Below are 23,566 nucleotides of genomic sequence, written 5' to 3' on the forward strand. Positions count from 1 at the left end.
AGAAAAGAAAATACACCAAATTAGATTGGTAAGGTTGTTTTTAAGTTGTAGTCTCTGTCCTCATAAAAGTATAGAATTGATTGATGTGAACATGATGCGATTTCCCAAGTCTGTTTTTTGTTGTTGTTGATTTTAAACTTTCTCAGTCACACACACACTCTCAAATTTTGGATACTGTGGTTTTTATAGATTCAATATATAGCCATGAGACAGGCTGTAAGTGTAACTTTTTGTACATTGTAAGGAGACTTCTTATTGTAGAACTTAGAACTTACCTCCAACCATGAAGAATCAAGTGACAGGATTCGTTCATATTCTTAAACATTTTGGAGTATATATTTTGCTTTGGAGAGATTATATTGCCCTAGGTTCTTTGAAGACAGGATGTGCTTAGGCTTTTTCCCTTTACTTATTTATTCGTAAGTATATTCATTTGTTAATTTATAATTGGTCTCCTGATAAAGTAATTATCATCAAGTTTGTAGTTTAAGGATTTGAGAACAAAGCTGAAAATCTAGAAGTGGTCATTCTGTTTAGCAACTTTAGTAAAACCTGAGAATGATTCTTAGGGCTAAACTAAGTTTTTCCAGCTTCCTGTTAAATCTGTATTACTGTTACTCTGATGTAAAGGTACAATATAAGCTTAGCCCTGGCTGTCTTTATAACATTGATTTTTACATTCAGCATTTGACCTTTATGGGTGAGGCAATCTGGCACAATACATTATTCCATTTAAGTATAAATTGGACACTTCAGTTATGCTTCTAATATTCGTGGGCAAATATTCAGCAGGCAGTATAAAATTTTCATTTGTTTGTTTATTTTGCTACATTTGTTCTAGGTTGGTTCTTACTTGAAATCTCCAAAATTCCCTATTTGGATTGTTGGCAGTGAAACTCACCTCACCGTATTTTTTGCCAAGGTATGCTTATAGCAGGACTTTTTTTTTTTTTTTTTTAAGTGTGACATCAGGCAACTAGTAATCTTAGTCCATATTTAGTTTGGATCTTTGTGCAAAATTCAGTGTATTCCTACTAACAAGTGGATTCTTCCAAAATCTAAAAAATTAATAGTAAAGAAAATATTGTTACACTGCTCTAGTTTTACAACTATTTCTGTAAACTCTGTCATGATTAGTTATAATTTCTTTATCTTTTATAACTTTAGAGCTTTGGTTTTCGATATTTTTCACAAGTCACTGTTAAAAAAGTTTTAGAGTGCTCTTCTGTAGAGAGGATAAGACTAATTTACATAACAAAATAATTTTAGTTTTAACATCTAGGAAAATATTTTTAAATCTATTAATAGTTCAGTGGTATAGAAGTGTTCTTTTAAGATGTAATAAATTCTACAGCTTTGATATATATATGGTTACAATATTGACATAGATTAAATGCATTTGAATATGTTTATTTTCAAATTCTTAAAACAAACCTGTTTGTAAATTTCATCCTTTAATGATGGTATTTCTTTCTCCACATGGAGTGGTTAAGAGCTTTGGAGTCAGACAGACTTCGTTTGAATCCCAGCCTTCCCACTTCCGAATGTTCTTCAGCCTCTTTTCCCATGTCTTTAAAATAAGGCTTTCTGATAATACCTCACTCTTAGATTTGTCGTCAGGTTTAAATACAAAATGTTTAGCAGTACCTAGTGCAAGTTAAGTACCCGGGAAATCTTGGCTGTTGCCATCATCATCCTCACTGCCATCGTCGTCATTCTGCATTTATTAAACGTGGAATTGCTGATGTTGGAGTAAAGGGAGAAAATACAGAATTGTTTATTTTGAGGTTCCTTATGTCTAGAGGACTTTCCTGATTACCCCATATGCTTTTTTAGATTGTACTTGTTAGTGTAATTTTACTAGTGTCTGAAAGAAGTATGACTCATATAAATTATACCAAAGAGTGAGCTGACAGTGCTAAGTTGTGGGGATCTGTTTTCTCACTTATTACTGGATTACTTTTAATATGCTGCCAAAATCTAGTGAGTGGATTTAGAGCAAGACATGTACTTACCTTAAACATAAAAAGCTATAAAATATAACTCAAAAAGTACAGACTTCGACAGAACTACAGTAGTAAAAGTACTGATGAGTTAAATTTAGTCTGAAAGCTTTTGCTGTTTATTTCTCTCCTGAAGTAGAAGAGAAGTTAAAAACATAATGTAAACTATAAAAACTAAACAACTTTGAATTCCAGAGGGAAGATTTCATCATTGACTAATTTTTGTGTCAAGTGTTCTAAATTTCCAGAAAAGAAAATCGGTTCCAGTTTACATGCAAAAATGTAGTTTCAAGCCAATTATTATTTTTATCTCCAGCCCCATTTTTTTTTAGCACAGGAAAGCTAATAAATTCTATGAAACAATGTAAGTTTCATATATAAAAGATAATGAGATGAAAATATTTTAAATATTAAATTTTATTACTGATATTTAAGAAATGAATTTGTTGTTAAGTATCAGGGATTTTACAGGAGGTTAACTGGAAGGAACAGTGTCAACTGAGCTCTACAAATACACAGACATTTTGTATTTTAGCATCTGTTAAGGTCTTTTGATAGATACCTTCTTTTCTATGAAACATACACTTTCTACCCACCTGCTTGGTGTTCTTTGTTGTTTCCATAGCATTTGGTCTGTTGTGCAATTGCATTTATCACACAGTGCATAGTTCCTACTTTCCATACCTTTTGTTGTGTGTCCCGTGAGCCTTGTGTAGGGCAGGGACCCTCTCATTCATCTTAATCACAGACCTCAACCACGTGCAACAAAACGTTGAATGAGAGATGTGCATAGAGAGAAAGACCCCTGTCTCACAGAACAAGCTCCGTGTACGCCTCCTAAGTCAGACAGCATTTTCAAATTTCCATTTACTTGCATCCCTGGAGCTACCGATAATCCTGATTGGAAAATGCACAAACACAGAAAGTGATAAGAAAGAATTTTATGGTGAGATTTTAGGGTCTTCCACTACTTAGGGTCTTCAACTTCAACTATATAATAAGAATCACATATATCAAGTACCTTATTTCTCTTTTAGAAGTCTTGACTTTTATTCTAATTGTTTGGTACTTACCTTTGTATCTCTGGATCTAGTACATAGTCTGGCACATAGTGTAGGGATTCATTAGTTCAATGAATAAAGCCTGTGCATAAATTTTCCACACTTGGGTTCCAGTGATACTTATATCTTCTAAAAATATTTTTTCATGACTCATTCTGAAGCTTCTTAAAAGCATGACTACTTCCTCTTCAGTGTATTTTAAAACAACTCAATTTAGACTGTTTGAACATGGTTCTTTAAAAAGAGTTGCAAATAATTTTTCCCTTTGAGATAAAAGCTGGGAGATCACATAAGTAGTGAATGAGATCAGTAACATTTCGTAACATTTAGTAGGTCCAGTTTAAAATTTTTTTAAATAAAGTAGTATTTATGTAGTCTTTGTCATATAGAAAATACATAAATTGCGCTGTTCTTTACATTCTACATTCTAAGACCTATTATTTGATCATTCTTGGATATTTCTATATTTGAGCAAGTAATTTTGGCCTTGTTTTGTTACTCAAAAAGTAATCTAGAGGTTTGTTTTTCTTATTTATTTTTGAGTTTGGATTTATTTCTTTTGGGGGATTCACTCACTTTATGTTCCATGGCCTGAAACAAACAGGAGCGTAATGTAAATGCTGAGGTCTTTTTCTGTAAAACTGATATGTTTGTATGGATATGTATTTCATGTGCTGACCTCTTTGCGCTGATTATGATTAAGTAAAAAAGCATGTTTATGGGTCACAATTTTCAAAGCAATCTGTAATTTAACATTTTAAAATGCTTTTGGAAAGCAGTGTAATTCTTGATGTGACACACCGGAGGTGATGGTAGTTGCAACTGTCCTCATTCGTGTGTATATTCATTTGTCAGAAATTTACTGGGCATACAGTATGTGCCTGGCATTATGCCAGGTGCCGTGAAGACAGTGGTGAGCAAAAGTAGATGTGCTCCTGTTCTTATGGAGGTATACATTCTAATGGGGGAGGTATTCATCAAAGAATCACTTATAAAGCTATAAAATTATAACTCTGATGAGGGCTGACAAAGTACAGGTCTATAAAGCTCTTAAGAATGTATCTTAGTTTTGGAAGATTAGGAATGTTTCTTTGAAGAACTGATGTCTACAATGAGCATCAAGGCATTAGTAAGATGAAACTATGGGAAGAGGGAAAAAAGCCTTTCCTAGACAAGAAATAGGAGCCAAGGACTATGGTGGGAGCAAACTGGAAGAGGAGAGCGGGAGCACTGAGGATTCGAGGGGCAAAGTGTGAGATGAGGGTACAGAAGCAAAAGCAGATCTTTGACTAGAAAGACTCTGTTCAAAGAGCAATGACAGCAAAAATCGGTGGTGGGAATAGTTTTGGGGGAAATAGGAAGGAAAGAAACAGGATTAAATTTGCATTTTGGAGATGACTTGGCTGATTGTGGAAAACAGACATCCTGAAGGATAACCTAGGGAGTGGGTAAAGAAGACTTTTGTTGTAGTCTAGGTAAGCAGGGGATGTGGTTTGGCCAGGGTAATGATGGTAGACATTAATGGAAGTACATAAATGTGAGAGATTTATTCCTGAGGTCAACTGACAGGACTTGGTGACAGATTGGATTGGATAGATGAGAGTTAGAGAAAGGTAATGAGATGAATGTTTTTAATGATTAATCTTAGAGTGTCAGAGCTCAGCAGCTTTGCTCTTGTTGAATGTACCCACTCATGATTAAAACAGTTTTTCACTGGGCCCATTGACCCAGTCAAGAGTAAAGACACAGATACTGTAGTTCGGGGTAACTCAACAAAATTGGCCCAGCCACATAACCCCACAGTGCGGTTTACAGGTCCTGCCCACATGGGCAATGCTTGGAATGCTTACATGAAAAACAGAAATCAGAGCGATAGGGGGAGTACGTGGGTGGGTGAGCCCGGTGACGGGTATTAAAGAGGGCACGTACCGCATGGAGCACTGGGTGTTACACGCAAACAGTGAATCCTGGAACACTACATCAAAAACTAATGACGTAATGTCTGGTGATTAACATAACATAATAAAAAAACTTAAAAAAAACAGCAATAGGGGAAAGGAACTCAATAAAATAAATTTAAAAAAAAAGAAAGAATGGAGATAGTGTAGGACAGTATAGGGCTCAAAAGAAAACTTCAAAAAACCAAAAACTGTAAGAAGTTATTATATCCATGAAATTCTGGAGGCTATGAGGAAAGAACATTTGACAGACAAACCAGAAACTGAAAAGTTACTGAAAGAATTGAAAGACAAATTGGAGAAATCTCTCCCCTAGATTGTTGGCAGTAGCTTCCTAACTGAGGACTATGCTGTTGCCCTTTGAGGAGCTGTAGTATCTTCTCAAATCAGCAACTAAAATGGCCCTGTTAAAATGTAAGTCACTTCATGTTACTCTTACGCTCGAAACCCTACATTGGTTCCCCTTCATTAAGCATAAAAGCCAAAGTCCTTGGAATAACTTAGTAGGCCCTACCTCACCTCATCTGATTGTTTCCCCATTGCCTTTCTAATCACATTTCCCACTACTCCCCCTTCCTGTCTTGCTTGGCCACGCTGATCTTTCCTCTAAGGAATGAGGCAAGCCCTTTGCATGTGCTGTTCCCTTTGCTTAAAATGATCCTGCCTCAGATGTCTGTATACAGGATTCTTTTCTTCCTTCAGGTCGCTATTCAAAAGTCACCTCCTTAGTAAAACCTTCCCTGGCTACCTTTTCTAAGAAGTCAACCCCTTACTCCCCCCACCTTTTCATTAACATTCTCACAGATACAGGTATATTTTAATTGAGATGAAATTCACATAACAAAACCATTTTCGAGTAAACAATTTAGTGGCATTCAGTACATTCAGGGTGTTGTGCGACCACCCCCTGTAACTAGTTCCAAAACATTTCCATCGCTCCAAAGTAAAACCCCACATCCATTAAGCATGTACTCCCCATTCCTTCTCTCCAGAACCCCAGTAACCACCAATTTGCTTTCAAGGTCTATGAATTTACCTATCGTGGATATTTCCTATAAATGGAATCCTACAACATGTGACCTTTTGTTGGGAATTCTTCCACTGAGTGTAATGTTTTTGAGGTTCGTCCTCTTTGCAGCACGTTATCATCACTACTTCAGTCCCTTTTATAGCTGAATGATACCCTGTTGTATGCACAGAACACAATTCAGTTATCTGCTCAGTGGACATTTGGTCTGCTTCCCCCTTTGGCTGGCGTGTATAATGCGAATGTTTCTCTACAAGCACTTGTTTGAGTCCCTGTTTTCAATTCTTTTTGCTAAATACTTAGAACTGGAATTGCTGGGCCATATGGCAATTCTATGTTTAGCTTTTTGGGAAACTGTTTCCACAGCAGCTACACCATTTTACATTCACATCAGCAATATACAAGGGTTCCAACACTTGTTATTTTCCTCTTCCTTTTTATTATTATTATAACCATCCTAGTGAGTGTTAAGTGGTCATTGTAATTTTGATTTGCATTTCCCTAATTAGTGACTAATGATGCTGACCATTATTTTATATACTTTTTGGCCATTTGTATATATTCTTTGGAGAAATGTTTATTCAAGTCCTTTGCCTATTGTTGAATTGGGTTGTTGGTTTTTTTGTTATTGAATTTTAAGAGTTTTTAATATATTCTGGTTTTAGGTGCATACTATATATTTGTTTTATATATCTGTCTTTCTCAGTAAGTTCTCTGAAGGCAGGATTTTTGTCTCTCTTGTCTCCTATTTTCCACTGCCTAGAACAGTGCCAGACAGTGTTGGTGCTCAGTAAATTTTTGTTGAACAAATGATTCCAGAAAACACTGAAGTTTTTTCTCAGCAAAAACTGTGATATAACCATGTTGGTATTTGAATAAGGGGAGAGATGGGGACTTAGGAATACTGAGTTGTCTTTGATCGTAAGAATTCAATAGATCTCTAAGCTTATAAACCAAGAAATAACAGTTAATGTATTCAATATCTATACAGAGACTAAAACAGAAGAACTCGCTTTTGCTCTTCTGCCTTATCAACTTAAATACACTTACAGGTTCTTTCTCCAGATTAGTGAATAAAAACAACTCTGATGAGTATTTATAAATAAACATTGTCACATTTACTTTATCATATTTAAAATTTCTGTTCATGGTTTGAGGATGGGTAAGAAAATTTGTTCCTATTCAGTAAAATAACTTTAATTAACTGTAGTTTATTTTAAAAGAGGTGTAAAGTTTGTGATCTTAAATTTGAGTGCCAAACTGTTTACTTAATAAAGTTACCTTTGATATTTGAGATGTCCAGTGGCCCAGAATTTAACTTTTTTATTTTATTGGAACCCTCTTCCTGACCCATGGAGAATCATTCAACACATTTTGTAGGGTAGGTAGAGATTTTTCACAATTCAATCTTACTTGAAAATCAATGGTAAAAGTAAATTTAATAATTGACTTTATGAGCGGGTAAAACTTCAGATTGATTATAACCATCTTTTTTTATCTCCTTTAAGTTTTTAAATTTAACTATCTGCCACATTTTATAAGTCCTCTTACTCTTCCATCTGACATAGACAAAGTGATCTTTATCTTATTAAACCTCTGTATCTTGGAAACAACAAATATGATATTGTACTCTTTGATGTATCTTAGAGAATGTGGTTGCAAAACATACATAGAAATCATCCTGTATAAGTGGGAGTTTTATACTTAGGTTATGTGCTGTTCCTCCTCCATATTAACTGCAGGGATCGCATAGGAACTCAGATCCATCAAGCAGCAGGGGTCCCACAGAACCGTGTAATAAGAGGATGTGGGTGAAAATGGACTTCTTCAAAGAAGGAAACTTAATTTCCATTAAGTAGGGTGGAGAATTCTCCAAGCAAGTCATTTGAGCCATGATGGAATAAAATTTTCAGATCGGTGCATTGTGAGAGAGTGTGCCTTATAGGTATGGGTAGTATGTTAAAAGTCATCATACCATGGTACTTTTATTTTTAATTCAAGTACCATGGTACTTTTGATAAATTGAAAACTTAAGAACTTACTGCACAGGTAAAAGAAATGATTTTGAGTAGTAGCTGCTTGAATACAGAACCTATATTTTTAAACTTAGCTTTTTTGAATTATTTCCCTTAATTAAAAAAAATAGCTCTTATTGTTAAAATAAGGCTGTGTAACATTTTTAAATCATCTTGTAGGAGTCCGGTCTTTTCATACTGGAACACGTATACTTTAAATGCCCAGATATCACCTGACAATATTTGGGCAGTTGTCCACTTACCTTTTTCTTCTCTCTAACCATCAATTTTCCCTTTGATTTTTTTTTTTGTCTTCCTTTTTTTATATTTTGGTTTTAAGATTAAATTATTTGGGTCATTTTCATTATTTCCTCGTGAATTGGAACTAATTATGAAATTAATTTTTAGAGCAAATTCAAGATGAGGGCTTTACATTTGAAAATATGATACTTTTGGGACACCTGGGTGGCTCATTCGGTTAAGCATCTGCCTTCAGCTCAGGTCATGATCCCAGGGTCCCGGGATCGAGTCCCGCATCAGGCTCCCTGCTCGGCGAGGAGCCTGCCTCTCCCTCTGCCTGCAGCTCCCCCTGCTCTTGCTCTCGCTCACTCTCTCTCGCCTATGCTCACTCTCTCTAGCAAATAAATAAGTAAAATCTTAAAAAGAAAAAAACTGGGCGCCTGGGTGGCTCAGTTGGTTAAGCGACTGCCTTCGGTTCAGGTCATGATCCTAGAGTCCCGGGATCGAGTCCCACGTCGGGCTCCCTGCTCGGCGGGGAGTCTGCTTCTCCCTCTGACCCTCTTCCCTCTCGTGCTCTCTCTCTCTCAAATAAATAAATAAATAAAACCTTTAAAAAAAAAACTAAAATACTTTAAAAAAAGGAAAATATGATACTTTTGATTTTGTTAGAATTATATGTGTATGAAGTAGTAGACAAAATAAATTTGTTTTTGTTTTTATTGTGCATTTCAATCTCAATGTGGGATGACAGCTGCTGGTTCAATATAGAAATAGCTGGAACCCACCTATATACAGCTAGTTTCATCTTCGGAAGATCGGTGACTAATTTCCCTGGTAATCCATTTCATACTGTCTTTTGAAGTTGGAGAGATGAGTTTTACATCTCTTTTTGTTCTCTTTTATGGTTATAAAAAGGACTCTGTGTGTGTGCAGAGTATCACCTTTGACCTTTGCTGTGATAAAGCAGTTTTCCTTTTAGGTAAGAACACATGAAATGAAAGCACATGACTGTTGAAACTCAGAACACATAAAGAAACTGAACTGAATGCGAAGGAGGAACAAAACATGTAACTGTTCCTGCATGAGCTGACTGCTTACGGTGGTATCTGTTACTGGGAGTCTGTTCAGTGTTCTTTCTCCGGGGCAAGCTCCTTTTGTGTGTTCATCCTTGGGTGTAACGTTAGGAGACTACTGAGATTAAGTGTTAGGTTTCTTTGTTTAGCTGTTTAAAAACTGGACAGCCCTACTGGACCATTAATACATTTCTCTACATGTCATAAACGCAATTTTAAGAAAAAGTGAAACAATGCTTTAGAGACTTTGTTATAAAGAAAATTCAACCTGTGTGTGTGTCTTCCCTTGTTGGGTCAAAGTCGTGGAACTTGGAAGGCAGGTAAATTCACAGGTGGGCATTCTGTAACATGTAGAAGGTTGCAGTTTGGGTTTTGCTATATTAATGTAGTTAGTCACCCCATCCATTTATCTTAAGTAGATTTGTGAGTTTGTGCTTATGTTTCAATGTCATGCCTTCTCTACTATAGAAAGGAAATGGATTTGAGACCTAAAGTACTTATTTTTATAGTTAAAGTCATAACTTGTCTTGTGTGCCTTTAACACCTATCCTCTAACATAAGAATAGCATCTGGTATTTGAACGACTTGGAAAGTTTGGGTAGGAGTCTACATAAATTAACAATTTTCAGTTACTTAAATTATTGAAAAACTGTGAATTTTTAACCACAAACTGTTTGCTAACTGCTTAGCACACTTTGGAGCTAACCCTCATCAGCTATCTGTAGGGTTAGGCCAAGGATTTGTGCCGTCATAAATTTTATGTTTAACTGTTTTTATCAGAGATCTTTCAAAATATATTATAAATATTCTTGCCTCCTTCAAGTGACAAACCGCTCTCTCCTTCTCTTTCATACTACTGTGAATGCCCTTAGGCAACCATTTCTGTGTCTGGTTTTTATTTTTAGGATTTTGCTTCTCTGTTAATCATGCCAGTCACGTCACCCTGCTGACTGAAGGCTATCCCTCTTTCCCTTTCAATTTGTTTCTAATGTTTTCTTGTGATGGTAGTCATACAATTATACAAACAAGGTAAAATATCATTGATAAAAGGCCTGCAGCTGTTCTGTCATGAGTTTTAATTAGAATCGGTATGGATAGGTCGACATCTCTAGGTGTCTGTCTCTAATTGACGGAAATAATTGCAGTAAATACACCAGCTGGCAGAGTAGAGCAAAAGGTCTTATGTAGGTAATGGATGATAGTGTTAACAAGTTTGTGAGTTTATTTCTCTGTGCTTTTATTTGTGTCACCCTCTACCCAGAATGCGACCAAAATCCTGCTCGTTATTCATGGTCCAGCCTTGATGTCTTTTGTGTTTTGACTCCTGCTTCTCTTACTCTCTTGTTGCCCCTAAAATTTCTTCCAGCTTTTTACCTCCTTGTGATCACTGATGCGAACTGCACTTCACCTGTTTTCCCCCAGGACCCGGTGTAGCTACCAATACTTAGGCATTGCACTAAGTCCTCTGGAATTGAAGTGCAAAGACGAATGACATGGTGCAGTGATTTTCTCTTTCCGTTTACTGAGCGGCGCCTGTGTCAGGCATTATGCTAGCCACCTTGCACGCATTCCTCATTTAGTCCCCAGGGCACCCCTGTGAGGTAACGACCGTTTCTCATCTACATTTTATAGCCTGGGGCCAGTGAAAAATAACCTCTCCAGAGTTATATACGAGTGAACACCAAAGCCAAGATTCAAACTCCAGTCTTCTGACTCCGTAGCTTTTCACTTGTTCTGTCCCTGAGGATAACAAAAAACAAATAATTACACAAGGGTGGAATAGAGACCAGAAGAGGGGAGAGGTGAGTGCACAGGATATGATACTTGAATTAAAGGACATGATAAGTTTTTGACTTAATATGACGTAAGGGCAATATTCTAGGCTTGGAGAAAAGATAAAGCAAAAGGACGAGATGGGGGATGTGACGGTCCAGGCTATATTTGGGGAATAGTAGTTGGTTTGGTATGGCTGAACCATACTGGTTGTGCTGGAAGACTAAGAAGGAAGCAAAGGTTGGGATCAGTTATGGGACCAGCTGGAATAATCCCTTATTCCCAGACCATCTTCACTCTACTATGTCTGCATGCTTAGCTTGATATGGAAGGCTTAACGTGAATTTCCAAGGCGTGAATGTCAAGCATGTACATGGAAGTAGAATAACCTTCATAATGAACAAGAAGAACTTTTCCGTAAAGCTCTGATAAAACTTAAAAGAGTATTAGAAATTTGAATATTGTGACTATTTTTCATAGTCGAACCCTGTTTCAAATAATATAAAAGGAGAAAGGATTTGTGGGCGAGAGAAGGGTGTATGGTCAGGGTTGTCCCTTTGCAGTGATAACTAATGCAAGCCTGCCAAGCTTAAATTACACAGTGTTATGTGGACTACAGTGTAATCTTTGTAGGCATTCATTTTCATACAAAACGTAGAAAGTCTGTGTATGTGGAGATTCCCCTTTATGCAGCTTACAGTATTACAGTCAATGTCAGAGGGTAAACATGAAGGGAAAGACAAGAGGAAAAGGTAGGCCAACTATGAACAGGAATGGCAAATATACACGTGGCACAAGCAAAATAAAGCCCCGGCCAGAATCATTTTAATTCCTTTTGCCAGTTTCTTGAAGTAACAACCCGGAAATTTCAGTGATTTATTCCATATTCAAGAAGGAGGCAATGAGAGCAGTCCACCCCAGGCAGGAGGGATATTAGACCACTAGAATTATTTAGATTTCCCTGCCTGTGTTGGTGATTATAAAAGCATTTCAACAAGGTGAGTTGTGTTATATTTCAATCCTCTACAGACCGTGCACCCTGTATTTGCCTATACTGGGTACACCGCTCCCACCGTACCCCTTCTCCCCAAACACACACCAGAGCTTAGTTCTCTCTTAGTTTACATGGTGGCTGCAGGTGTGTTCCATGTGCCTTCTTCATTCTAAGATCTGGACTGAAGGAGCAGCCTGTCAGAAATGTGCAATTCTCGGGGGGTGGAGGGAAAAGAGAAAGACACTTGGCAAAGCCACGGGTGGGCACTTAAAGCGTCTAGGAGCTAGCAGAATGTCACTTTTGCTTATATTGCTCGGGCCAAAAGAAGTCACCTGGCCAAACCTGATGTCAGTGAGGGTAGGAAGTAGACCCCTCCCAGAAAGGTACTTCACAGCCCATAGCCACAGGCCGTGATAAATAATCCTCCTGTTATAAGGCAGGGAGGCGCAGGAAATTGAGAACAACAATCACCCAGCACCAGAAGTTACTTTGTGTCCAGGTGATTTAACTGATTTTAGAATGATTCAAATGATACAGAGTCTTTACTTAGAAATAAGGAGGAATTTTCTGATTTATTTTTATCCAGGTGATCATTGACTATTAAACCATTTAAAGAAGTCACAAAATCAGTTTTCTTGAATTATGCAGGTATTCATGTGCGGAGAGAGGAGTGGCTTAGGCTAGCCGTTCTCTTCATGAAATTCAGTAGTTGAAAGGCTAACAGCTCCTTCTCCACCTGCTTCTTGACCTAAGCAAGAGAACACAGAAAATGATTATAGATAACCCAGCAGAGTCATTACTCAAAGTGGATGCCTTGGGCCTTAGGGATGAATTCTTTGGCAGAAACCAGTTGAGAAAGGCTGGAAGGATTATTAGGGTGAGTTGTATAGTTACGACAATAGGGAGAAAAAGAAGCGCATTCATTAGTATTAATAATAGTAATGATTCTAATCATGTCCATCGGAGACTTCCTCCTACTGCCGTATTTCTGCTTGTACATTTAGAGTGGTTTTTTTGGAGAAAGAACCTTGAAGGGCTTTTCTTTATGTTCCTTCCGTGACTTCTCTGCTAGTGCAACACAGATCAGCACTACACAGCAGCAGGCTTTTGTGGAGAGAGCCAGGGGCTTTTGCCCATTTTGGGAGAAGTAATGGAAGAATAAGGAAAAAGTCCACTGTCCTAGCTACTTTCAGTTGACGTGGCAGTACCTGAATTGTTTCTGACATTTGCACTGAAGAGTATTATGTACTTGAGAGCATTTGGTGATTGATTTAAAATTGGTTTCGTAGTGATTCCCAAAATATTTCCAGAAGTATAGTTAGTGAGTTTGAGTCAATATGAAATATAAAGTGATTTTAGAGCGCAACATTACTTAAAGCTTAAAGGGAAATTATGTACCAGTTAACTTTTTTCTTTTGAAGAGCTCTTCATGGCACTATGAAATGTTGTCTGCCAGCTAAAATGTTGTTACATATGTGTGATCATTCCTGAAGTTAGGTAAAACTCTTAAAGGTTCTTTGATTACTTAGGAGATTTATCTTGATAATGATGAAAGGTATAATGAATAAACTTTAAAGACCTTTTTTCAGTCATGAGCTCCTTATACCTAGCCAACGAACTGAACACAGGCCTGCCTTATATTTCAGTAGGTGTTTAGAAGGATAGCTAATGTTACGACATTTTAAAAGGTTTATGGTGAACGGCGAATAATTATAGGAGTAGTGCAGACAGAACTACATGAAAGAGAGCTACTTGTTACATGGCTATAGGATATTGGATAGTCCCATTACAGCTTGGCTTTCTTTTCCCCCCTTCTCTTCTATAGCACTTTGTCAGCTAAGGAAAGTTGGTTGAGGCTAGATAATTTTAAAAAGCTGTATTGTTTAGCAATCCCTGTTGGCCAGTAAATTGGCTAAATTGAAATTGTTCTGACATTTCTCTGATAAAAGCATCTGATTATATTTGACCAAGTAGAGAACTACTTTTAGAGTAAAAATAATTTTGATGGTAAATCAGAGTTTAAATAACTAAAACACTATTTAAATAACTATTAGGTTTAGTATCTTTTCCCAGTGGAGGTACCTAAAAGAGTTTCAGATGCAATAACTGTGGAAATTTTGTTCTACTTAATAAAGCTAGTGATAAAGAAAAGAAAATGCTTACAGCTAGCCTTATTGACTTGCATAACTTGGAATTACATCATTAGAAACTATTTATAACTCAGTGGTTTTCTGAGGGCGGGGGGTTGATGTATGTTTGGATTTTATTTTAGGAGGTAATTTTCTTAATACTATTCATCAACATAAGCATATAGTAGCATATTTTTCTCTCTTCCAGTAGATTGTGACCATAAACATACAACCTAGGTCTTTACCATTTCACAGGCTTGCCAGCCAGTATTCAGAACATTGTGGGTGTGTGCGTAGTTGTATGCAAAAAAAAGTATTAAATATATAAAAGCTATTGCTACATGAAGTCCTAGAAATGGAAACCTGAAAGGTAAAGTTCTCGCATTATTCCTCACACTTAACGCTGTTAGATGAGAGTTCTCTTTAACTTCATCCTTTATGGTCAGCGAGAAAAATAGAGCAGTTGTATCTCTCACTAAAATACTTTGTCTTAAGATTATAAAGGACACTTTCTCAGTCGAATGAATTCTTTACTTCCCACTCAAACGTGCTATGCAAGTATGAAATACATTTGACATTTAATATATTACCAAATTCACCACATGGATCATTCTGTTCAAGATCCTTAAACCAGGAACCTTGTTCAGAAGTCTTTAAATAAATTGGCCAAAATTAGTGTTGGCATTTGTCATTTTTAAATCAAATTAGAAAGGTAAAGTGTTCAACATGGAACACCTTAATGGGAATAGGTGGTTTTATAACTTTCCCAGATCTCCTCCATAAACGTTTAAACATTACATAAACTTAAACAGCCTTTAACAAAAGATCATTTTCTATGCTAATCTAAAAAGCATTGTAAACAGTCAAACTAGGCAAGCCAGTAATCAGTTGGGAAGACTATACTGGCTTTTGGAATGTTTTCATTGGAATTTAATGGGGGGGGGGCTTTTCCTTTTCTTTTGTCCCTCTAGCATAAATACATCTTAAAATGAGTGGTATGATTAAAAACAGTTAATTTCTAAGGACTTTAGCAAATTATTCGTATATCATTGGGACAAAAGGAGCAAAACAAGATTTAAAAAAAGATCATTCATGACAAAATTTATTAGTAATGACCATCACAGTTGCTGGGTTCATTATGTGGAACCTGACCAGTGCCATTGGGTTTTATTTTGGGAGGAGAAAAGGAATTTCTCTTTAGATAGTTCACATCTGGGTTGTTTGCTCACATCCAGGGTTTTGAGCTACTTATTTTACACTTCTGAACTTCAGCCACAATTCCTTTTCTGCAGTCCTCCATTCTGACATCTTTGAAGTAATCTGCTGTCCTCCATTTCCGTGTCTCACCTCGTAGGTTCTCCAGCCCTGGCCTCCCTCAGTGCTCAGGTCCTGCTCCCACTGGCCTATGAGCATCTTGCAGTTGGCAGACGTGGAGTGTTCGTGGTGCGCTCAGCATTAGGAGAACTCCATGTGCTCCACTTGGATACATAACCGTCACCTCCTAGCCCCTGATGTTCACAGTCAGATTCATTCTTCCATCAAGGCTGATTTCCCTTCCTCACTGCAGCTTTTCTCACAGTTCTAGTCCCCCACCCACGGCTCTGCTAATTCCTTCCAGCTAGGATTCCCTACCCTCTTTCTCTTTGAGCTGAGAGCAAAGTATCTTCTTCGTAAAACTTGTTAAGGGACGCCTTTGTATTCCCAGATGTGTCAGAAAGAAGGATGTTGAATATAAGTGCCAGTGCACTTGGGGAAATAATATGTTCTCTACAGCATGGGGCAGCAAACTGGCCCAAAGGCCAGATGAAGCCACCAGCTAGTTTTGTAAAATAATTTATTGGAACACATCCATGCTTACTTGTTTATGTATTATGGTATTGTCTTGCTGCTGAGATCACATGGCCCTATTAACTCTCTGGCTCATTACAGAAAAAGTACGCCAGCCCCCAAATGTTCTAAATGAACATTTGTCAAACCAGAGTACACTGGGAGTTGTGCCCAAGCTTCAAATGATCTTCTAGATCAGGCCAGCCTATATATATATAGCCTGTTCAAACAAGAATAATACATTTTCTAAAGCCTAATTTTTTGTATGTTCATAACGAGAGGTAAGCGATATGTAATGAACATTTCATTAAGTCTGTTTTAATTCTTCTCTGGGTTAGCATAGTATATTTTTTATTTATAGTGCTTAGAGCTTAGAGATAAGGCATCAGGTAGTTCACTTTCAGTTCTTTCACACGCCTGCATTTTCTGACATCTTTAATGCCAGAGAATTTGATGTAAGCCTTTTTCTGTGGCTAAAACTGGAATCTTCCTCGTTAGCTCAACAATAATTTCCCCAAATTTCATTTTGTAAGAATACTAAAGTAATAGCTGTATTCTTTGCCCCCCTTCCCCTGAAAAGATTTTCTTTTGTGACCGAGAAAAACAGTATTTCCTTTACCTTTATTTAGATAACTCAAAGTCCTGTTTTAACACCCATTTTAAGCTTTTCCTCATCACTTACTAATAACAAAGGTTGAAATGCAACAGATGGTTAATAGAATGTATCCTCATCTTGGGCCAGTATAAGTTTACCCTTGGGTAAAATCTCATCTGCAGCTCTACCTTCTCCTCATCCAGAATTTCAGTGACAAATCCCCAAATTCCAACAGCCATGCTAAAGGAAAGAATCGAAAAGAAGTGGGGTTGGAAATAGTTAAGAAAACTAAAGCTTATGGTGAACTACATGGAGCAACTTTTGTAATTACAGTTGGAAGTGATAAAAACAGCTAGGGGATCATAATAATAGCCCCAGTGTTAGTAATTGCTCCCTAAATCGGAGAGCTGACAACATGGCAATCCTAGCGTCAATACGAAGTTCATTATAGCGCTAAGGCTGTACTGGTGATGTATTATAAAAAGGAAAGAATTTTTAAGAAATACTATTTTAAATAGGCTAAATAAACATAACCCAAGAATCTGGCATTATCAACCCAAATTACAAATGCATTCTTCCTTTGACCCAGCAGTCCTACTCTGGTGCTCCATCCTACAAATGAAAAACTGTGCATGTATGAAAATTACATGTTCAGGTTTATTTGGTGCGGCCGTGTTTATCACAGCGAAAGATCAGACATTGTCCAAGTATCCAGCAATGAAGAACTGGATGATAAAATCAGAAAGGGATTGAAAGGCCAGATGAAAACATGCCACTTGACATGCAGTTATCCGCAAAGTAATATTGAAAGTGCAGGGAAAGGAGACCCTAAAAGTTGCTATCGAGGGATAGTAAATGGGAAAGAATTGTACATTCCCAAATTTTACTGTGTTTATTTAGCACTTTTTAACTTTATTATGTGAAATATGTGTAAGGGTTTGCATCTATTGATCTCCCGTTTCCATTTGACTTCTATTCCCATACAAACTGAAGCACCTCGTCTCATCATAAGAACTACACTAATTGATTCTTACACTTTGTTCCTTCATCTTTGAGATAAAGAGGGGCGCGGTGATTCGGGCAAAAGTTACTATAAAAACTTATTTCCACAGAGGAATAGCATTTCAAATTGTATTTAACAGTTTTATCCTATAACTTGTTAGAGGATTCAAGAAGGTTAAAAGGGGGTAGTTAGAAACTTGTTCTCTAATGAGATTTGTATAAGTGAACACAATTTTAGACAAAGGCTCAGGCCAACGCTATGAATAGAGGCAAACAACTGTAGCTCCGAGTCTAGAATTCTATCAAGTAGAATTTCATAACAGTTTAAATATGTGGAGCAAAGGTTTGTGAAGAGTCTAAAGTAACATTGAATTCTGATTTTTTTTGATAAATTGTAACATTGCTTACTATGCAATTAGTCGTGATAAAGAATTTTATGGGAAAAAGAAATCTGCCTTCAAGATATTTCCTCTGAGTTAAGAAAAACTAAAATTCTGGACATGCAAAACTTGATTATTGATCTGTGGCTAGGTATTGCTATAATAGGTTTACTAAAGTAATAAATACCAAATGCATTTCTGTGTAATTGTTTGCTATCATATCTCTGGATTTAATTTTTAAACATTTAAAAACTAGATATATTGTAAGTTTTATTTCTTTTTATTTGAACAACGATTAAAGCAAAAGTGTAAGTCATTACTTTTTGCAGGTTGCCTTTTTATAGTAATTATCTATTTAATATTAGACTTTTCGCGTGTTTTTATATAAAGCTTCAGTATCATGCTCACAATAATTCCCTATGGTTGCACTATTATTCCCATTTTTCAAATGTCCAATTAAGGCCCAGAGAGTTTGTGACTTAGCTAGTCACACACATCTGATAGAAATATCACTCAAAATCTTCTGACTCCCGATTTCCTAACTTCCTCACCCTAGCCTCATATTTGTTCTGTTTATTTTTAAGGCCATGCTATTATTGTGGCTGGTTGATAGCAGGCTTTTTATCTTTTCAGGACATGGCTTTAGTTGCTCCTGAGGCTCCTTCAGAACAAGCCAGGAGAGTTTTTCAAACCTATGATCCAGAAGGTAAAAGATTTTATTTTATTATCATTGACTCAGTGTTTTATATCTTTATATGTTTGAAATGGATTGATACCTGAGTTTTATTCAAAAGTATTTTTGGATTATTGAATAAAATGTAGGTTGCATTTTGTGAAAATTTTAAATTGGAAACGTAAAAATGGGAACAAATAAGGATGCTTAATGATTGTCAAACTCACATGGTGTAAGGTTTGCAGGTTTCTTGGGGTAACAAAGTTATGATTACTTGCATCTTGACCTCTGAAAGTCTGTGTTAAACAGGAAAATATCACCTTCTAAACAAGCTTTTTGAAGTTATTCCTTTATTCTGTTATTCAAATTAATATTAAATAAGTCTTCCAGAATACTTTTAAAAATTGAAATAGACAAATATTCTGTAAATTTTAGGTATACAAAGTGTTGCTTTGATAATTTATATATTGCAAAATGGTGACTACGGTAGCATTAGCTAACACCTCTGTCATGTCACATAGTTACCATTTTTCTGTGGTGACAATTAAGATCTAGTCTCTTAGCAACTTTGAAGTTTATTTATAGTACAATATTTTATACTATAATAACTACGCTGTGCATTCGCTCTCCAGAACTTACTTATCTACTAGTTGCAAGTAACATCTTAAAACACCTCCCCCACTAACCTACCTCCCCAGGCCTCGGTAACCATCGTTCTTCTCTATTTTTTACAAATTCAGCCTTCTTAGATTCCACGTACAAGTGACATTGTGCAGTATTTCTTTTTATCTGTCTGACTTATTTCACTTAGCGTAACGCCCTTGAGGTCCATCCATGTTTTTTCAGAGGGTAGGAGTTCCTTCATTATCGTGGCTAATTAATATTCCATTGTATGTATAGGTATATAAACCACATCTTCTTTATCCATTTACCCACTGGTGGACAGTTAGGTTGTTTTCACATCTTGGCTGCTGTGAGTAATGCTGCAGTGACTGGGGTAGTGCAGATACCTCTTCAAACTATTGATTTCAGTACCTTCAGATAATACCTACCACTAGGATTGCTACATCATATGGTAGTTTTCAATTTTTTGAGTAATTTTTATAGGTTTTTTTTAGTAGGTGTACCATTTTATATTTTCTCCAACAGTATATACTGATGCTCTTTTCTCCACATACGCATCAACATTTATCGCTTTGGATAAAAGCCATCCTAACAGGTGTGAGCTGATGCCTCATTGTAGTTTTGATTTGCACTTTCTTGGTGATTGGTGATATTGAGTATCTTTTCATATGCCTGTGGGCTCTTTGTTGTCTTTAGAATAATGTCTCTTCAGACCCATTGCTCTTTTTTAATTGGATTATTTTATTTTTTGCTATTGAATTCTATGAATTCTTAAGGGGTTAATGCCCCAAACACATTTTCAGATAGAGGGTTTGGGAAGATTTTCTTCCATTCTGTAGGTTGTCTTTTCAATTTGTTGTTTTCCTTTGTTGTTCAGAGGCTCTTTAATGTGACCCCACTTGTTTATTTTAGGGGTTTTTTGCTTGTGTTTTGATGTCTTATCCTAGAAATCACTGCCAAGACCAATGATGAGGGTCTTTTTTCCTATGTTTTCTTAGAGGAGTTTTACAGTTTCAGGTCTTACATTTAAGTCTCTGATCCATTTCAAGTTAATTTTTGTGAGTCGTGTAAGGGATCCAGTTTCATTCCATTCCATAGCCATCTCATGTAGATAACGAGTTTTTCCAGCACCATTTATTGAAGAGACAGTCCTTTCCTCAGTGCGTGTTTGTGGCATCCCTGTCAAAAATTAGCTGACCGTATATGAATGGGGTTATACCTGGGCTCTCTGCTCTGCTGAACTGGCCTCTGTGCCTGTTTTTATGCCAGAACCATACTCTTATTATAGCTGTGTAATACAGGTTGAAAATCAGGTAGTATGACCCCTTTGGCTTTCTTTCTCTTTCTCAGGATGGCTTTGGCTGTGCAGTCCTCTGTGATTGCAAACAAATCTTCTCTATCTGTGAAAAATTTCTTTGGAATGTTGACAGAGATTGCATTGAATCTGTGGATCGCTTTGGGTACTATGGACATTTTCACAGTGTTCTTCCAAGCCAAGCATACAGGATATCTTTCCATTATGTATCATCTTTGATCTCTCATCAGTGTCTTCATTTTTGGTGGATAGGTCTTACATCTCCGTGGTTAAACTTATTCCTAAATATTTCATTGTTCCAACGCTATTGTAAATGGGATTGCTTTCTTAATTTCTCTTTCAGCTAGTCCGTTATGTATTAAAATGTAACTGGTATCAGTACGTTGATTTTTGTATCCTGCATATAAAATGAAACTCCTTATTAGTTCTAACGGTGGTTTAAGGGAGTCTTTAGAGTTTTATATATATAAGATCATGTCATCTGTATGAATGCCTTTTCTTTCTTTTTCTTACCCAATTGCTATGGCAAGGACTTTTTTTCATCACCGAGTATGATATTACCTGTAGTTTTGTCATCTGTGCCCCTTATTACATGAAGGAACATAACTTCTATAAGAAATGTTTTGAGCGTTTTTCTCATGAAAGGATTTCCATTATGTCAAATGCTTTTTCTGCATATTGAGATGATCATATTTTATTTAATTTTATTAATGTGACATGTACCACATTTATGGATTTCTGTATGTCAAACCATCCTTGCATCCCTGGAATAAATCCCACTTGATCATAGTGTATGATCTTTTTAATGTGCTATTGGGTTTGGTTTACTAATATTTTATTGATAATTTTTGCCTCTGCATTCATCAGAGATATTAACCTATAGTTTTCTTTTCTTGTAGTGTCCTTACCTGGCTTTGGTATCAGGATAATACCGGCCTTATAAAATGGTTGAGGAGTATACCCTCATCTTCAGTTTTTTTGGTACAGTTTGAGAGGAACTGGCATTAATTCTTTTAAGTGTTTGGTAGATTCACCAGTAAAACCATCTGTTCCTGGACTTTTGTTTGTTAAAAGGTTTTGGATTACTTTGTCAGTCTCCTTTTGTTAGTGATCTGTTCAGATTTTGTGTGTCTTCATGATTCTGTCTTGGTAGGTTATATATTTCTAGAAATTCATTTCTTCTAGGTGGTCTAGGGTGTTGGTGTATGATTGTTCATAATAGTCTCTTCTGATACTTTGTGTTTCTCTGGCATCAAGTTGTAACGTTTCCTCTTTCCTTTCTGATTTTGAGCCCTCTCTTTCTTGGTGTCCATAGCTAGAGGCTTGTCTGTTTTTTCAAAACCAAGCTCTTAGTCTCATGTTTTCTGTTGGTTTTCTGGTCTCTATTTCATTTATTTCCATTCTGATCTTTGGTATTTCCTTCTTTCTGCTAACTGTGGACTTAGTTTGTCTTTGTTTTCTAGTTTCTTGAGGTGTAATGTGAAGTTGAGATCTTTCTTAAACTCCTCTTAAAACTGCTTTTGCAGCGTCTCATAGGTCTTGATATGTTGTGCTTCCATTTTCATTTGACAATATTTCTTGATTTTCCATTTAAGTTCTTCTTTGACACATTGGTTGTTCAGGAGCATGTTGTTGAATCTCCATGAATTTGTGAATTTTCCAGCTTTGTTACTGATTTCTGATTTCATACCTTGTTGGTCAGAAAAGATACTTGGTATGATCTCAGTCTTCCTAAATTTGCTAAGACACTTTTTGTGATCTATCATGTGATCTATCCTGGACGTTCCATGTGCCTTTAAGAAGAGTACGCATTCTGCCGCTGTTACGTAGAATCTTCCGTATATGTCTGAAGTGTCATTTAAGTCCATTGTTCCCTCACTGATTTTCTGCATCGATCACTGTTGTTAATAGTGGAGGAATTCACTACCCCACTTTTATTTCATTGCTGTCTAAAATTCTCTCCCATGTTAATAAGTGTTTACTAAATTGAGGTGCTCCAAAATATGGTACATAAAGGTCTATAATTGTTATAGCCTCCTGATGAATTGATCCCTTTATCATTACATTGTGGCCTTTTCTCCTGTAACAGTTTTTGACTTAAAGTCTATTTTATCTGATATAAGTATAGTTACCCCTGTTCTCGTTGGTTTCCATTTGCTTGGAAAATCTTTTTTTAATCCCTCTGAGAGTTCTTCAAGTTTAAGTGAAGTCTTTTGTAGGCAGCATATAGTTGGGTTTTGTTTTCTTTATCCATGTAGCCACTCTTTTCATTGGAGAATTTAAACCATTTAGAGTAATTATTGATAGGTAAGGACTTACTATTGCCATTTTCTTAATTGCTTTCTGACTACAGTTCTGTAGTTCCTTTCTTCTCTTGCTGTCTTGTGACTTTTAAAGCAGTATGCTTTGATTCTTTTCATTTATTACAGAGTTTTGCTCTGATTACTGTGAGGCTTTCATCATATGTCTTACAGCCATCCATTTTAAGCTGATAACAATTTAACTTCAGTTACATCAGAAAGTTCTACCCATCAGTGTGCCCTACTCATAATTTATTTTGATGTCCCAGTATACATCTCTTTTTACTATGTATTCATTAACATAATATTGTAGCCATGATTATTTTTAACACTTTTGCCTCTTAACCTATATGCTAGAGTTCACAGTGATTTACACACTGTTACAGGATGAGAACATTTTGTTCATTGAGGTATAATTGACATAAAACAATTTCAGCTGCACAACATAACGACTGTGTATATTGTGAAATGCTCAAAATACATAGGTTTTTTTTCTTGTGAGACATTTCAAAGTCTATTCTTTGAGCATCTTGCAAATATGCAGTGCAGTTTTACCTGTAATCACCCTGCTGTACAT

At 36.4% G+C, this 23,566-nt stretch overlaps 1 protein-coding gene across 6 annotated transcripts in view; it reads left to right on the forward strand.

Annotated features, from left to right (window-relative positions):
• MINDY3 (MINDY lysine 48 deubiquitinase 3) overlaps positions 1-23,566 on the forward strand; it is an 86,028-nt gene that overhangs the window by 43,760 nt on the left and 18,702 nt on the right. For 4 of the 6 annotated variants that reach the window (XR_012374562.1, XM_073879873.1, XM_073879872.1 and 1 more), the window contains exons 10-11: positions 842-922; positions 18,711-18,783. Coding sequence is in view for 5 of the 6 variants with exons in the window: in XM_073879873.1 (XP_073735974.1) it covers positions 842-922; positions 18,711-18,783 (154 nt within the window). In the remaining variant the exon portion in view is untranslated. The remainder of the gene's footprint in view (positions 1-841; positions 923-18,710; positions 18,784-23,566) is intronic. The other 2 variants (XM_073879874.1, XM_025853551.2) reach the window with 1 other exon arrangement.

This window comes from Callorhinus ursinus, unplaced genomic scaffold, assembly GCF_003265705.2.
Source record: "Callorhinus ursinus isolate GAN/ISIS: 27379988/994484 unplaced genomic scaffold, GSC_fseal_2.0 scaffold36, whole genome shotgun sequence".
NCBI classification, from domain to species: Eukaryota; Metazoa; Chordata; class Mammalia; order Carnivora; family Otariidae; genus Callorhinus; species Callorhinus ursinus.